Source organism: Apostichopus japonicus, chromosome 2, assembly GCF_037975245.1.
Source record: "Apostichopus japonicus isolate 1M-3 chromosome 2, ASM3797524v1, whole genome shotgun sequence".
NCBI classification, from domain to species: Eukaryota; Metazoa; Echinodermata; class Holothuroidea; order Aspidochirotida; family Stichopodidae; genus Apostichopus; species Apostichopus japonicus.
Window position 1 is genome coordinate 14,218,228 of NC_092562.1, and position 16,609 is coordinate 14,234,836.

The 16,609-nt window shown below is 36.1% G+C and overlaps 2 protein-coding genes across 2 annotated transcripts in view; both read right to left on the reverse strand.

Moving 5' to 3' along the window:
* Positions 1-16,609, reverse strand: part of LOC139979015 (uncharacterized) — a 43,379-nt gene that overhangs the window by 20,333 nt on the left and 6,437 nt on the right. The window lies entirely within an intron of this gene.
* Positions 758-11,066, reverse strand: LOC139979046 (uncharacterized). Its single transcript, XM_071989685.1, has 9 exons — positions 10,912-11,066; positions 10,408-10,476; positions 10,054-10,134; positions 9,014-9,085; positions 8,589-8,642; positions 7,938-8,131; positions 5,852-7,389; positions 4,967-5,105; positions 758-4,522 (listed from the first exon to the last, which is right to left on the reverse strand). The coding sequence occupies exons 1-9, from the start codon at positions 11,064-11,066 to the stop codon at positions 4,302-4,304; spliced, it is 2,523 nt and encodes an 840-aa protein (XP_071845786.1). The 3' UTR covers positions 758-4,301.

Consider the following 16,609-nt stretch of genomic DNA (forward strand, 5'->3'; position numbering starts at 1 on the left):
CCACATTTTCAGACAAAGTGAAGGGAAATGTGGCATGAATGCCACAAGTAAGGTAAATGGACAAATCGTTAAGAAGATGGCAGCAACTCCTAACTGAGGTCGATATTCAGAGGGAAGCAGAAGAAGAAATATTCCTTTTACAGCATGCCCTGGATGTTTTCCTCCCTATTAGCAACCTTGTTGGAAAGTGATATGCCTGCAACAACCTTAGAGGTGTCCCCTGAAGCAATGACTCAAACAGCGGAACGGGCATTGCGGTACTGTGCTGGTTATGTACCATATACATTTAATATAAAAATACAATAAAATGAAAAGCATTAAAGTTGAGGCTCAATAAGTAAAATTTTATCTTCGTGGTCTCAGGATGAAAGCTCAGCTGCAAATGCATTTCTGGTTAATTCGAATGAGTGGATTGAAATAAAAATTAGAGGTGGCAAGACAGTGTATTTACATTTTTTAAACTCATACAAGAAACCCTGAGGTGGATGGTATACTGTTACGTGAATGGTCTTTATACTCCTCCGTGGTAAGCTTTGCACGCATAGCTACATAGCCAGTCATGTCATGAATATTCATGTGGTCTATTGGGCTTGTCTGTAATTTTGGAAGATTAAATGTTAAATAATGGGTATCACAGTCTAATTAAGGAAGATAAGGGTTTATTAAATCAATATTATCATTGAGTTAAATGCATACAACATATCTGCATATGTTTAGGGTGATATTGTTGTTTTTGGTTAGTAAATAGTTCAAGAGATTATTGAATTGAATTGAATTTATTGTCCACAATCAAAAATTCGGCTTACACAGGTCGCAAACGAAATAAAAGAAAAAAGTATAAGTATCAATAGACTGCGATACACATACATTAATACAAACATATATACAGCAAGTCCTAAATAAGAAATCTTCTCACTCGTGAATTAAAAAATATGGATAGAATTATGCACAAATGAGTATATGAAGCGGGGCCTAAGTGTACGTGGTGGGCATAAACGCACTCCAGAGTGGTGGTAAATGTAGTGCTCAAACAAGGGGTGTGTTGAGTCTTGCATGATTTGTTTCACTTTATTGCAGACCCTCTCATGATACAAGCACTCTAACGAAGGAAGTGAACACCGATTATCCGCTGAGCAACTTTCTGAGATTGCTCAAGTATCTTCACATCGATTCTTGTAACATTGGCAAAGTAACAAATTATGTTATACATCAAAACACTTTGAATGAGGAATTTATAGATCAAGGTCATGATTGTTTATCCACTCTGAGGTTCTTCAGTTTTCTCAAGAAATATAGCCTCTGATTTGCTTTCTTATGTACAATTGTAGCATTACTAGACCAATCAATGTTGTTACTCAGCATGGTTTCTAAGTACTTATATTTATCTACTTGTTCTACTTGTTCCCCATGAACATAGATGGGAGCGTGAGATACTGGCTTGCGACGAAAATCTATAATCAGCTTCTTAGGTTTGGTTTCATTAAGTTGTAACAAATGATCCACCACTGGACAAAGCTTGCAATCGTGGTGGCGTATGAGTCAATGTCATCTGACAGGTAACCATGCAGTAACGACAGTATCATCCGCATATTTTATGACCCTACAATCACTGGTCATACTCTGACAGTCGTTGGTATACAGGGAAATACGAGGGAGAGAGGACACAGCCCTGAGGCGCACCTGCACTTAAAATCATTTCCCCTGAGTAGGCATCGCCTATCTTCACCCTCTGAAGTCATGAATCCATAGGATAGTTCGGGGAGATACACCGTATGCGATTAATTTAGCTGTAAGTAAGTGTGGGACATTTGTGTTGAATGCACTAGAAAAGTTTAAATCTCACATATTGTCTATCTTTATCTAAAAGAGAGTAACGTTTTTGCAGATATGTCAACACCGCATCATCAACTTGAACCCCCCTCCCTCCCTGCCCTATAAGCGAACTGCAAGGGGTCAATAAACTGTTCTGTAATACTGTGAGGGCGTTTCATTATAAGTCTTCCAACATTTCATGACGTTACAGCTAAGTGAGACGGTCCGAAAAGTCATTAGGCTCAGTTGAATTCTCTTTCTCTGAGACGGGTATAACTAATTACGTTTTCCACAGTCGTGGAATCTAGCCGATGTCTAAAGAACATTGAAAGAGTTTTGTGAATATCCCAGCCAGGATCTCATTGCATAAACCATCAGGGCATTGTGCTTTGGTGGTTTTCAATGATCCAAACACTACCCTAACTTCATGTTCAGTAACGCAAATCTCATTGTTAAAACTCCCTTTTTATTAATTCACTAATCAACCCACTCATTACTACATTTTTCTCAGTTGTAAAGTCCTAAAATTCATTAAACTCTTCCACGAAAGTTTGTGTGACCTCTGACTAGGGGGTTACCGACTTCTGTCTGTATCCAGTTAGCATTTGCATCGTTTTCCATGCACCAGCAGAATTATTTTTAGCAAAGTTTCTTTCTAATTTGTCTTTGTATGTTTGTTGACATTCTTCGACTTTACCTTTGATGCACTTCTGTACCTCGTTCACCCTTGTTTTGTTACCTTCCATCAGAGCTTCATCCTTTTCGTTGAGCAAATCTCTAAGTTCTTTGTGACCCACGGCTTATTATTCGGATAGATTTTGTATGTCTGAAGAGGGATGATTTTGTCGACAAAGAAGTTGAAATAGCTAGTGACAATGTCCGTCGCCTCGTCAAGTGAATTAGCTGATGAGAACAATAGATCCCAGTCGGTGGTATCCAGGGTGTCTCGCAGCTCATCTGTTGCTGTCTCCGTGCAATTGTACCGTAGCTTAGTTACCGGCCGACTTCTTTTCAGCTTCTTGTACTCCACATGTTGTATTTTACTATTGAGTAGTGTATATACCAGAGTGAGACAATTAAGAAATGGATTAGTTCTTTCTATAACCAGCCAATTAACAATAAAAAATAAAATGCTTGTGCGCAGAGTTTTTCTTGTTTCCACTCGTAACCTGGCTTGAGTCTCTGGTTAACTTGGTAACGATTCCCACGTTAGTAACGCTACCACTGGGGCCTTGATGTGCTGCTGTAAGGCTGAAAGGTACTTGACGTTTGGCTATGCAATGAAGCTCAGAAAGCAACAATTAAATCACTTGAATCTGTAATGATTTTTAAACTGTGGTTACTAAAATCCCTTTGGAGTGGACATAGTGAAAATAAATCTGTGCGAAATTGTGACAAGTCATTAGCTTGAGATATATCATATAAAGCAGAAGTATTAGGCAAATAATTATGACATATGATAACATTTATGGCTCACTTGGACGACTTATGGACCAAATACTATAGCGACTGTCTAAAGGCCCAAGCTAAAGTATTCAGAAAACAGAAGGCTATTTATTTGGCTAATTTATATAGGTCTGGTGCTATAGCTACGTATACACTTGAGTCTTGACTACGGGGCCGAGCGGTAACACATTCTCTCGATTGAGACGTTCCTGGAATAATTCTCGGTAAAAATTACCAAAAATTCAGAAAAACTGATGAAATGCTGTAACAACTTAAATGTTAGAGTTACCATTAGTCCTTGACCTACCACAGTGCAGCACTACCACTGGTAGCACAGTGTATCATTGCATCGTGAAACCGATTCCTACACAAAGTAGGCTATACTGGTTTCGCCGTTATTACCAACAAATGGCGCCAAACCTTTACCAATCGTGAAATTACCATGGTAACGGCCCACTCAATGATAAATTTTGACATCAGACTTTTCAGTTTTCTCCAAATTGGCAGTAAGTGCCACAACGGTATAATACAATTTTGAGAGCTAAGTGATGGATGTACACGACAAAACAATAACAAGTCGCCGAAACGATTCGCAAATCGACTAAAAAGTCATTTTTTCTAGCATAAATTCCCTAACATTCCGTACAATATACGAAGAACACAATAGAGATTCATTTTGCATAACTTACCGGGTAAAAAAATCGGCCGAATCTCGGGTATTCACGAACTTAGGAAAAGGTAACTGTTTTTTCTTCAACAGCACATCTCCGTCGGCCTTGACAACACAAAGAATAACTACTGCGCGTGCGGTAAGAACAAGGGAAAGCCCCATGAGTAATCGGCTATATAAGGGCAAATAATAGAGGGCATTGGGAACGATTCGCCTGAGTCAGACGCGAGTTCCTGCTTGCAGGAGGATCTAAATACATACATAAATTATCTTGCATTACTATCGTTCTCCGACGATGAACCTCATCAGAAGCAGCAGAACAAGACCGTGGCCAGCTCTCCCTCTTCTTCCCACAGAGCAAGATGACATGGTGTCATTCCACGGAATGATATCGACGCCGTGGTGACGATAAGAGAGCGGAGTCTTCCGTTTCTCCTTGGTCACCTTGGTCACCGTTTATCAAAAGATGATGACGATTTACATGAAAGTTGTTATTCCTTTCAGGAATGGGTTCGTCTTCTGGTGACCGGATAAGACATCTTCGGCCTCTTATGTACACGTAGATTACTTTTGCAAGTTTCAGCAATGGTTTTCCTACGGTAGAAAATCACGAATAATATACTTTTAAGTTTCAAGAGTGAGTGGAACTATTGATCGGTATGCCCAAAACCACCCCTCAAAAGAAACATGATCATACATCAAGAACTACAAGGACGAAATGTGTATAATCGCAATCTTAATTATGAGTCATCTAACTTATGGATCTCGCCGTTGATATAGCATGGTAGAAGATTTACAACACTCAGCTAAAGTTGTTGCAATATGTAACATTTTGCTACTTAACCTAACAACAGATCTACAAATGAATTAAGAAGAAGCACTCATACAAAGGAGAGACAATCCATTGACTAACTTGATACGTTTTCTATTCTTAATTCTAACCACGTGTAGTCACTGCTGTATTTTTTGGTTGATATTTGTAATGGTCACCATAGAAGATTCTACATTTTGGTCATGGCAGCTCTTCAATTAACTCACCGAAAGTAACGCCGAGGACACCGATATTGAGAAAAATCAATATAAATGTCATCGTTTCTTTCACAAACATGGAATCTGTTTCATTAGCTGGTACAGCAACCATTAACATGTTGAGGAAGATTGCCAACAAAGATGCAAGCTGTAGAAGGTTTGTAAAACATAAATAAATAAATAATGGATGGATTGATGGGTGCAGAATGTCATCATAGCTCAGGCAATGGACTTACAAACTAAGGATTGCAGGGCTCGAGTCCAGGCCAGATATTACATTTTGTTCTTTTTGCGAGGCACTTTATCTCCATTATCTCTCCACATTGGTGTTTAAATGGCGATGAACGAGGTACCTGCGTGCGCCAGTTTGCGACTGCACTCTATGGGAAGTCCCCCAGCGGATACGTAAATGTACCGCACAGCAGTGCCCCAGTGGCCACTTGTTGGATTTTACATGCTTTTAGTGTGACAAGTTACCAATGACCATGGTTAACCGTAGCAAAGTCGTTTGACAAGGCATTGCCCTAATACAAGACTGTAAACCTTGAGTTTTAAATTTGGAACTCTAACTTTATGATATCTGAAATCATTGAACAAGTTTGCAATCTGTCTATATCTTCCAGTTAAGGGAACTTTTTAACATCATAATATATGTCAATAATTTGTTAATATACAATGAAATAGTATTATAGCTAAACAATAACATTACTTTAATGAAAATAAGTTATGAAAGTTATTAAATGAAATATTTCAATTTGTTTATCAAGTTTATTACAAGAAAAGAAATATAAATACCTCCTTCATGAGAAATAGCATTCAAGTGCAGAATGTCTTATAACTAACTTATAGAGGTACATGGACAATTCACAAGTTGAAATTGATATCAATGTGTACCTGGAGTTGTTGCTCAAACTTATCCTTCATCGGTGAAAATGATGCATGAAGAGTAAGGAAGATAACGGCGAGGAAAATCGTGATGAAGATAGAAAGAGAGCTGCCCCATCCGAACAGAATGACAATGCATGTCTGTGAAACTTTTCTTGTAATTTCTACAATTTCCCAGTACCAAAACCGATCTTTGTAGTTCTCGTTGAGAAATCGTAACCATTTTGGATGCAATGATGATGACCTTGTAGAATCTTCAACACTTGAATCTTTACGATATTTCCACAAAAGATAAAATAATAATCCAGGAAAAGCTACAATGTATAGCGAAAATACGTAAGCAGCAATTTCGAATTTGCGATGGGTGTTTGTGTTACAATTGATGGAAAGGTCAGATCTCAGGAGGCTAACGTTGTGCAACATAGTTTCGTCTAATGTAAACGTTTGGCATGCGGGTCTGTACAATGTAATGATAGAATTACAAGTAGAGGGATACGTGATAAACAAGCCCAAAAGAGTTGCAAATAGCAATGTATCTTGTTTGATGATAACAACTTGACGCAATCTTTGTGAACGAGAATTCGAAGAGTCCCCTTGGAAAAACTTTGAACGTACTATTCTTAAGCAAACCGCCATAGCTGGGACTAATGCAACACTAACAGTCACAATAATTCCTATGAGAAACTCGGAATATGCATTTAAAGATACACTAGGAACGAAGCAGCTGGGTTTTATGAAAATGGTAGATATGTTAAACTGCAAGAGATCTAACCAATCAGACAGTTGTTTGAAAACCTCAGGCCAATAAAGGACGTCTAACGAGTCCCAAAATTCTCCCATCACTTGATAGAAACCAAGAACTATTTTCCCTCTTGCAAGTGCAACGTCAACAATTGAACGAGCTTCCTCGTGTCGTTTACGTCTGTACGTGTATACTACGTAAAAGCAACAGCCGGCAAGTAGGAGTAACCCTAATGCCACTTCTAATAGGAAGACCCATGTCTGAGGACATTCATGGCAAAAGTTCAGGACCTGGAAGTACTTCTCAGCGCATTCTGTACACATAAATCCCGTGTAGCCTCTATGACAATTTCCTTCAACGGTGTCGTTCTTGTTATCACATTTAAATGTTTGGCGACATGGGTGTACATAAGCGAGAGAACCGGAAAAGGACGCTGTGGTTTCATCATAAGAATCATCAAATTTCTGTAGATTTTCAATGTACACCCTGTACTCTGTGATGTTTGATGAAGTCCAGTCCCAGTAGAATCCAGGTTCTATGGTAACGAAGTCGTTTTCGCATCTCAGTCCTGCTTGTGGACAGAGTTCACAACCACCGAATCGATCTCTTCGAAAGTAGTTATCCATACAGAAACATGCTCGATACCCAGTGTGTCGACTCTTGTTGGTACCCTCCGGGCAAACCGCACAATTGAGAGGGCTGACGCCTCCTCCTTTGGCAACGAATGTTCCATTGTTGCAGTTATTGCAAGCGATAACGTTCGGTAACCGTTGAAATTGGCCGACTTCGTCCTGGTAGAAACCACCTGAGAGAAGAAACGTCCGTTGAGTGAAGTCTTAAGTGTGCGACTTTAACATCTATGTAAGTGCAGCCGATTCACATAGATATTACAGTAACTACTGAAAGTTTTAAACCACAGTAAATACTGGACTGTGCTGACAAATCTGATAAATCGGTAGCATGTGCTACTAGGTTTACAGTAAGAACTGAAAATATGTGTAATCCCAACAAATCCCAACAACTGGATTTGTTGGAATTACACATATCCTCAGTTCTTACTGTAATCCTAGTATCACATGCTACCGATTTATAGTACGATCCAGTTCTTTCTGCGATACGAAACTTAAAGATATACATTACTAACTGTGTTCTCAGTGTGTGTATGTGGGTGGTAAGTGACATTATTCCAAATGAAGATGACAGCAATTGATTTCAAAGTCAATAAAAAGCGAAGTCAATAATAATCTGGAGGAGCTAGCTTCGTAGACGAGGAGAGGAGAAGTAACGATAAATGACTGCATGAATTTAATAAGCCACCTATTACAATAAATACATGGATTGAAATTTACTCACCACGTGGACACGGTATACAACCTTTACGGCCTTGCAGGTTTGTATAACTTCCCTGAGCACATGCCACGCATGTATAGCGACGAAGAAATCTAGGTTCAGTTTGTGTGCAGTTAAATCCTCTCTGCAACAGACTGTCTCTTTGATAAGGGTCTATTACTTTAATCGTTGTCTGAAAAGTGTTTTCTACACAATCACTGTAAAAGACAAAACCCGAAGCGTAGTCCTGTTTGTTATGCTATTGTAGTCAGACATTTAGGATAAACTATGAAATGCTACCTTTAAAACACAGAACATTCAAGTGTATGAAGTTGATAATTAAGCTATCAAACTTGCCGGTACTTTTCAGCATCTGCAGGTTAAAACCACATCCTCATAGCATTTTGTATGAAAAAGAAACATAAGATTTTTTTTCTTTAAATTGGTGATATTATGTGAATACATGGGGCAAAAACAGACTAATTGATGGTATCAAGGAAAACTGAAAATTTGTTTGTATTTCCTATATAATAACTTATTTTTACATTAGAAGAAAGTCATTTTCAAAGAACATTGTCAATTAAGCAAACATTCAAAATCTTTCATATCTGAGAAAAAAGAAAAGAAAAAGCAACAAGAAAATTACACGTCACACACAACAATACATTAACTTACACATTTATGTTGTACGGCGCGGTGGGAATATTTAGACCATTACATGTGAGTATGCTTAAATTCAAAGAGAAACAAGATGAAAATCAGTTAATGTCATAAATATTGATTACTTTTCAATAGATATTTATATTTAGTCAACTTAATACAAGTTGTACTCATAATGCTAATGTTATGATACTAGCCGACCCTTTGCCCACTTTTAATTCAGTTATTTAACAGCACCAGCGGTTTACTCCATCAAAAATAATAATAATAATAATAAAAAAATCAATTGCTACCTGTTTGTGATAAATACAGTTTAAAAATCTATAAAGGAAGCTGTTTTCAATAAACCCCGCACATCTCACTTATGTGAATATGATGTTATGAATTACTGTGATTGCAATATAATTAATTACGGCATATTCACATGCAGCGCAACTCACATTTCACCATTTTCTTGAATTCCTTTGAGAAATTCAACAGAAAGATGATGGACCGGATTTCTCTGAGCTTCGCTTCAAGGGGTATGAGTAAAGTGAAAGTCGTGTTATCGATTATCGATATATTAAAAATAATTATACCGATGACAACGATGATAACGATGATAATGATTATAATGAAGATAATGATAATATCGATAATAAGCATAGGAAAAAAAAATAATAATCATCGTCATAAAAAAAATAATAATCATCATAGTAATCATAATAATAAGTACTTCAAGTCAAAATTATAAATAGTTAGCATATCGTATTTCATAAATGAATTGGCTGTCAAACTATGGAAGTAGCAATTTGGTTCTTGTCTTAAAGTCAACCAATCAAGGATCAGGACGGTCACTGAACTACCCATTTAATCGATTAATTAATGTACAGTGAGATCAACGAGCATGCCAATCAATTGATCATTAAAACTACTACGAAGGCAGCAACAAAACAATTGACAAACTATTGAACTTTACGTAGATAATTCTGTCAACTGATCAATTGTCCATAAATACCATTGACTAAATTTCCCTCGCAAACCAGGGAAAAGTAAATGACTTCCAACCAACAGAATTATAAAGCAGCCAACAAATCAATCCATCAAACAAAACATCCAGATCCACTTATTGAACAACAAGAATAAAACAAAACAAAAACAAATAATCATTGAACACATAAAAACAACTTTACAAAACAACAACAAAGAGCAAAATGACCTGTCAACTAGTAAAACTATCAAACCATGAAATTCTGGAAACTGAGATTCTTGTATTAGTCAACAGGTAACAGGACAATCAAATTTCATTTATTAAAAAGTCTAAAATTATCTTTAGTTCAAAAAAGGCCATTTCCTACCTTGTTTGGTGGCAAATCTACCAGCAAGAGTTCCCGGCGAATTGGCCGACGCAAGCACTGGCAGTTACGCAAATTTTGATTATGTTTGTTATGATCGTTACCACCTGCAACTGATTCCGACGAATCTAAAAATATATACTCACATCAGCTTTGTAGGATTGTACTGGGAGTTCGGCAGGTATAAACTTTTGGTTAAATTTGCTATTTGATTTCGGAAAATGTACCTTGATAAAATGGTTAAAAGACGAAGAAGTATTATAAGGTTGTCATTTTTGCTTGATTGTAGAGACACAATGAAGTACAATAGAGTCCAATAAATAATTCATACTTTTGTACTGTACAGTTTACAGAAGATTCGACACTGTGACAATGTGTGTGCAATTATGCTTTTTATAATTTGAAGTAGCATGGTGTACATGAACAACAAGTTATTTGACTTTGTGAATTACACTTTGAGGTACACCTAAGATATCGGTGCTGAGAATGATATTACTCACAGAGTGTCGACGGACGTTAACGACAGCATCCCTTCTGGAATTTCGAACAAACTGTTACCGTCCAAATATCTTTGTTTTATTAAGAAAAGAACAGTGTCCATGAAATACATTGACAATGATTATTATGACACTTAGGTGATTGTTTTTTATCTGAAAGCATCCCCGTACCAGACATAAGATGCCTGGAGCACGTAAGTGTTCATGATGTTAGGAGCGGGGGGATGTTTTACCCTAAGAAAAATTACCTCATTCTTCCCGGTTCTTCATAAATCGCGATCAGTAACCAACTTGATGTGTAAATCCAAATTAGGTTTAAAAAGAAGTTAATAAAGCCATTTGTGAAGACATCCTATGTCAATAGCAATAATTGCAAAGATACTTTGAAGACATTAACGTAATAAAATCATGTGCTGGATTTGGTATTGACACAACTCATTGGAAACGGTTAGAGAATAGTGCCTTATGCAATTCCCTCTAGTCAAATGATGCGGACATATCACTTACAGTTGTTGGAGCCTCCGCAAGTGACTGAATACAGTCGGTGGAATATATTCAAGTTTATTATCGCTCAGCGTTAGTCTCATCATGAAGTGGTTGGTGTATTCAGATGAAAACAGTTCTTCGGGAATCGTAATTAATCGATTACTTGAAAGATCCATGTAAAGAAAACAGAAGAAAAAATAGTCAGCAACAATTAAATAGAGAGGTAGTTGCAGTCAATGATATGAAGTTGTCTGGCTTTCTCTGTACTCTCTCCTCGAATCCTGTCCTGTCGAATAAATCATAGTTGTCCACAACAATCGGTCAGAATATCATTCATTGTAGCAATATAGAATGAGCAATTCTTGTAGGGAAAATGGCACGCTTTGCAGGTAATCTTCCTGGACGGTCAGTTTGCAGTCAATCAGCGAAGTGATAATACATGCAATATAAGCTAGATTAGGTTCTTCGAACACCAAGGAACAAATTGAACACCTAGGTTGTGGCCGGTGCTGCTACCCGGTGCTCATTGAAGCAATGATGCTTAGTGATCGGGAGGTTCGATACCCTGCCCGGGTCACAGTAAGGTGGGTCTTTCATCCAAGACCAATCTACGGTTTAACCATCTGAAATGACTTTCTTAATTGGAAAGATTCTATATTTGAGTTGAAACTGTTGAAGAAACTGTTGAATTGCAAGCCAACTGACGTGTAAGTTGTAATCCATAAGCCCTTGCTGGTTTTCCCCACATTTGTGGTCGCTTAAGCGTCGTTAAAATAACTGCTGATTCCTATTATGTTGTAAGAAGGTTTGGTACATATAGGCTATGTTTTGACGAGAGCTGTGAATGCATAAAATACATATATACATAAATACATATAAAAGAATTCCATCACCGCGAAAGAGAGATCTTCGTGGCCTCGCAGTCAAAATCTTTGCCGATAGATATTATATATCGATTCATGTATTGGAGAATTGATGTATCGTTTAAGAGTTTGACATGATAGGATTGTAAGAGAGTATTATATCTTAGTACTGAGGGCTCTAGCGCACACATTAAATAGTCTGCGGAAAGTAGATGGCGTAAATCTACTTAGACACGATGCAACAGTAGAATGTATATACTTACAGGTCGCGGGTTATCGAAGTACTGTTGAAAAGTTTGGTTGGTATGGAAGTAAGACTCGCATTGGACAGTACTCTGAAAACAGAGGATTAAGTAAAATGAAAGTCTTTAATCACCTGAAGTGTTTTTCAATATTCTCGCTATAGCAAACAATCGGTTCGGACTGTTATTTTCAAGTTACCAATCACAAATCAACATAGATAATATTGCTTTTCTTTGGGCACCTTTCATACAGATTTAAGCTTATGTAAAGCTTGTGAAGCATTTAGTTTCTTCTGTCCCTCAAGAAACTTTAAAAGAGTGCTTCCGTATATACAAGTATAATATCATATAATTGTGCGATATCATTTTCCTTATTAAACGTGATTGTGCAATAATGTGCTAAACTTTCCCTTATGCTAACACTAAACATACTTGGTATTGAAATGATTACTATAATAACAGGTTATATAGCTGTGGCCAATATAACAAGTCTTACAAACTCTGAATCGACGTCAGGTGCTTGAATGTTGAATCGTCAAGCTGTATTAAAGGGTTACTCCTGAAAGTTCTAACCAGTAGAAAGGAAAAGAGAAATGCCCAACTTACTGTTGTAATCTGATATTTTTTATATAAAATGCACGAAAATAAGTCAAGAAAAACAAACTCAATGAAATGATGGGCATTTGTTCTTTTTAATACTACGTTATGCCGTAAATCGCAACTTCCAACCTCGCACTTTAGTGTTGCCAGATTACATTTGCCCCAAATGTTAGAATCTGGCCGTATTATACAATAGCTGTATAAAGGGGACGTACAGTTATCCTGCATCGTGCCTTGTATTTGACACTTAGCGAGTCTTTCACAGTAAAAGGAAATAGGATAATGTGTTTGTTTACTGTTGATTAAAAGCAGAGCAAAAACATTCAAAGGTTTCAAAAAATTTCCTGAAAAAAATCAAGTTAGTACTTTGGTGGAACACATATTTGTGTGAAAATTCTTGGCTAAACAAACTCTCTAATTGAAGTGATAACAAGTGAAAATAAATGAATAAATCTATCATCTAATTAATGGGATCAATGTCTAAATATGTCATTGTTATGGTGAAGGTGAACACAATGTTTACACTTACATAGAAATCTACAAACTATTAATGTCTTACATGTAAAACAACCGAATTTGGGAATAAAACATTTCGCCATCGATGTGGGTAATGTCATCAAATGCTAATTTTCTGTAAAACGAAAAAGAAGTTACAGGAGCGATGTTATAACGTAAGAGAACGAATGATAAACGTAAAATATGATAAAGATGACAATGGCGATGACGATTGTAATGATCATTGTTATTAAATATATTATTATTATTATTGTATCGTCGGTAAGTTGATAACACATTTAGTTTCACTTACAAAGAAGTAAGTTTAGTACAGCCTCTGATAAGGCCTGTTGGGACGTTTCCCAGCATATCGCATTCGGACATCGTCCTGTTCATAAGAAAATTTAATAATTTAATGTGCTACATATTTTACCAGTTATATATCTTTAAAGATGTTCTTTATTACGGAATAAGTGCCAGGGCAACCGAATATATCTACTCCTAAACACATCATCATCGTTAGTACAACATGAGCTACAACTCATTGCACTCTTTTACTCAGCAATGCACTTTATCTCTTGAGAAATGGCCGTTCAAAAATCTCATTCATTAGCCTATTGTTGTAAATTGTTTGTTTTTTTTGGACGTTAGTAGGTAACAATGTAAAAGAACTTTATAAAATATTTACACTTACTTATTTGGAGTATTCGACAATAAAATCCAATACCATCTAATGCCACCCATGTACATCTAACACTTCCACGAATATTACTGACTGGATGCAACTGAAAATCTGACTGTATGTTAACTTAGCCAACAGATTAGATTCACGTAATTATCCACAAATGTAAAAAAAAAACGTTCATACTAAAGTTAGCAGCTTCATTAATTAATAATTTAGATAGAACAGGTAAAAATATAACTTGTATCATATACACTTGTGTATATAGTATATAAAATATATGATTTGGTTATTAACTGACATTATATGACAGAAAATTCATATACACTGTCTGAGACAATAAACACTGGACAGTGGTCCATACTATTTCAGGAACATATGATCAGCTATAATAGTCTCAAGATAGCTATAGTTTGTTATTTTAACAGTCTATAGAAGTAACAACCACTTACATATGATCAGCTATGATAGTATCATGTTAGTTATAGTTTGTTATTTTAACAGACTATAGAAGTCACAACCACTTACATATGATCAGCTATAATAGTTTCATGTTAGTTATAGTTTGTTATTTAAACATACTATGGAAGTAACAACCACTTACATGGGATCGACTATGATATTATCATGTTAGTCATAGTTTGTTACTTTAAAAGACTAATGAAGTAACAACCACTTACAGTTTCTGCAAACTCTCGCAAACTAGATTCAAGGCCCCCTCATCAATGTGACGAAGTTTCCGATTCAAGCTCAGTCTCCTATTAAGTAATGAAATATTGTGTAAGATGGATAAGAACAGAATAATGGGATAATAAAAATTATTTTGAATTTCCAAGTCCAATACAACAGTATGAAGAATATATCGTCCAACTCCGTTGCAATACTGTCCAGTACATTTACTCAAAATGTATTCATTTATTTTTCAGTACCAATGAAAGGGGTACGCCAGATTCCTTTTAAATATCTTGTTGTATGCACGTAGTGAACGAGCGAACCTTTACAAATTTGGTGATCATGTTCACTGAATGGTTTGACAGATTTTTCACCTGTGAGCTTCATAGCCACAATCTCTCCAGAAGTACTGTCGGGGAACAAAATCTCATCTTGCGAAGCTATATCGTTATTTGATTTATATGACATATCAGCGGAGTGAAAAGTCATAATTACATAATTATAACAATAATAACGATGTTAAAACCTAACTGCAACAAACGGCCAAATAAAAAAAGAGTTTCTGTTTAAGCAACTTAATGTAGCAACAATTGTGACCGAAAGGCAAGCATTCCTTTTCAATGAAAATTCAGCTTGGGGAAACAGACCATCAAATTAAAAACGTTTACTTTACTTGTAACTGTCTCTTAACATCAAGAGTCTCAATAAGTTTATGCCTTTATGCTTTTAATAGACCTTACACCATGGACTGCAGTAAAACCTTAGCAGAACGACGTCATTTCCATTCTTCTGGGTCAAAATAAACCTGGTTTCAATGTACTTACATTATACGTAATCTTACGTGACTGTGACGTCACATAATTCTCATATGATCAGCCAAGACGCAAGATTAGGAATGAAAGGTTATTAATTGTCTGAAAACATGAATCAAATTTTGCATGAACAAATCATCATATGGAAACAATTACGTAACGTATTCAGAAATGACTGATAACGATACGGAAAAAAAGAAGAAAAAACCCCATCATTTGTCAGTATCGCTACTTCTTTGATAGTCTGATACTTTATTTAATAGATGCGATACTATAGGATACTGCTACATTTCCCCCGTTATACGTACAAATCGATCAGTCGTGGAAGAAAACCCAAGCTGTGTTGACTAATCCGATCGAAAAGATTGTTTCGTAAATCGCTGTGGAAGAAGATCATCAAAAAAGAAAAAGAAGTAGCAGAACAAAGACGAAGGCAATACATAAATGTATTTTAGCATAATTTGTTATAGTATTAAAAGTAAGGCCAGTCATTGCCCTGTGAAAAAAAAGGTATGTCTCAAGAATTTAATAACTGTCTCGAGAGAGAACAAAAATCTGTTTGGTGTTTTAGCACTTAAACGGCTTAATAAATACAAAATAAAACAATAGGACATCACAATATATAGGAATGAATACTTTAAACGACATTGAGTTTAACCATGGCATTTATAAAAGTGTCAAAATGTACTTACAGGAGAGTTAGTTTGGAACAATTTCGTGTAATATAATCTGGCAGGAAGGCAATGCGATTACTATGTAAGTTCCTGAATATTAAAAACGAAGAAGACATGTTAATAACAAAAGCTGTTGCAATTTGTCATAAATATGTATATATATATATACTTTAAATTTTCAATTGTTTGATAAATAGGTCGACTGGCAACCACTGACCTGGAACAGAACGTGTGTCTAGAAAACGTGGTGTTCTAGGTCTGTTACAAGCCTATACCAGTTCACTAAGTGGTGATCCAAGGGTGTTTTCCTTTTCTACAAAATCTTCAAATTTAAGGTTTAACTCACACTTCCTCTAGATGTTCACATTGGCTGAAAATCAGTTCGCTACTTTCCAGAAGGTTGTTGTTAGCAATTCTAAAGAAATATAAAAGAAGTCCGCTGGCGACATGTTTATTATGAACTTTAAACTTGTAAATTTAGATGTTTTGTAGCAGTTTTGTTTATTCTGAAAGGTTTACAAACTTAGTTCTGGTATAGTTTTAAAGTACAATAAATTGTTAATGTTTCCAATTTAAGTTGTTATCACTATGAAACTGCATTAACGGTATTTCAGATGTAGTTTTCACAGTTATTGCCTGTTTTGAATTGAAGTTAAGTATGTTTTATTGGTAGTAAAGT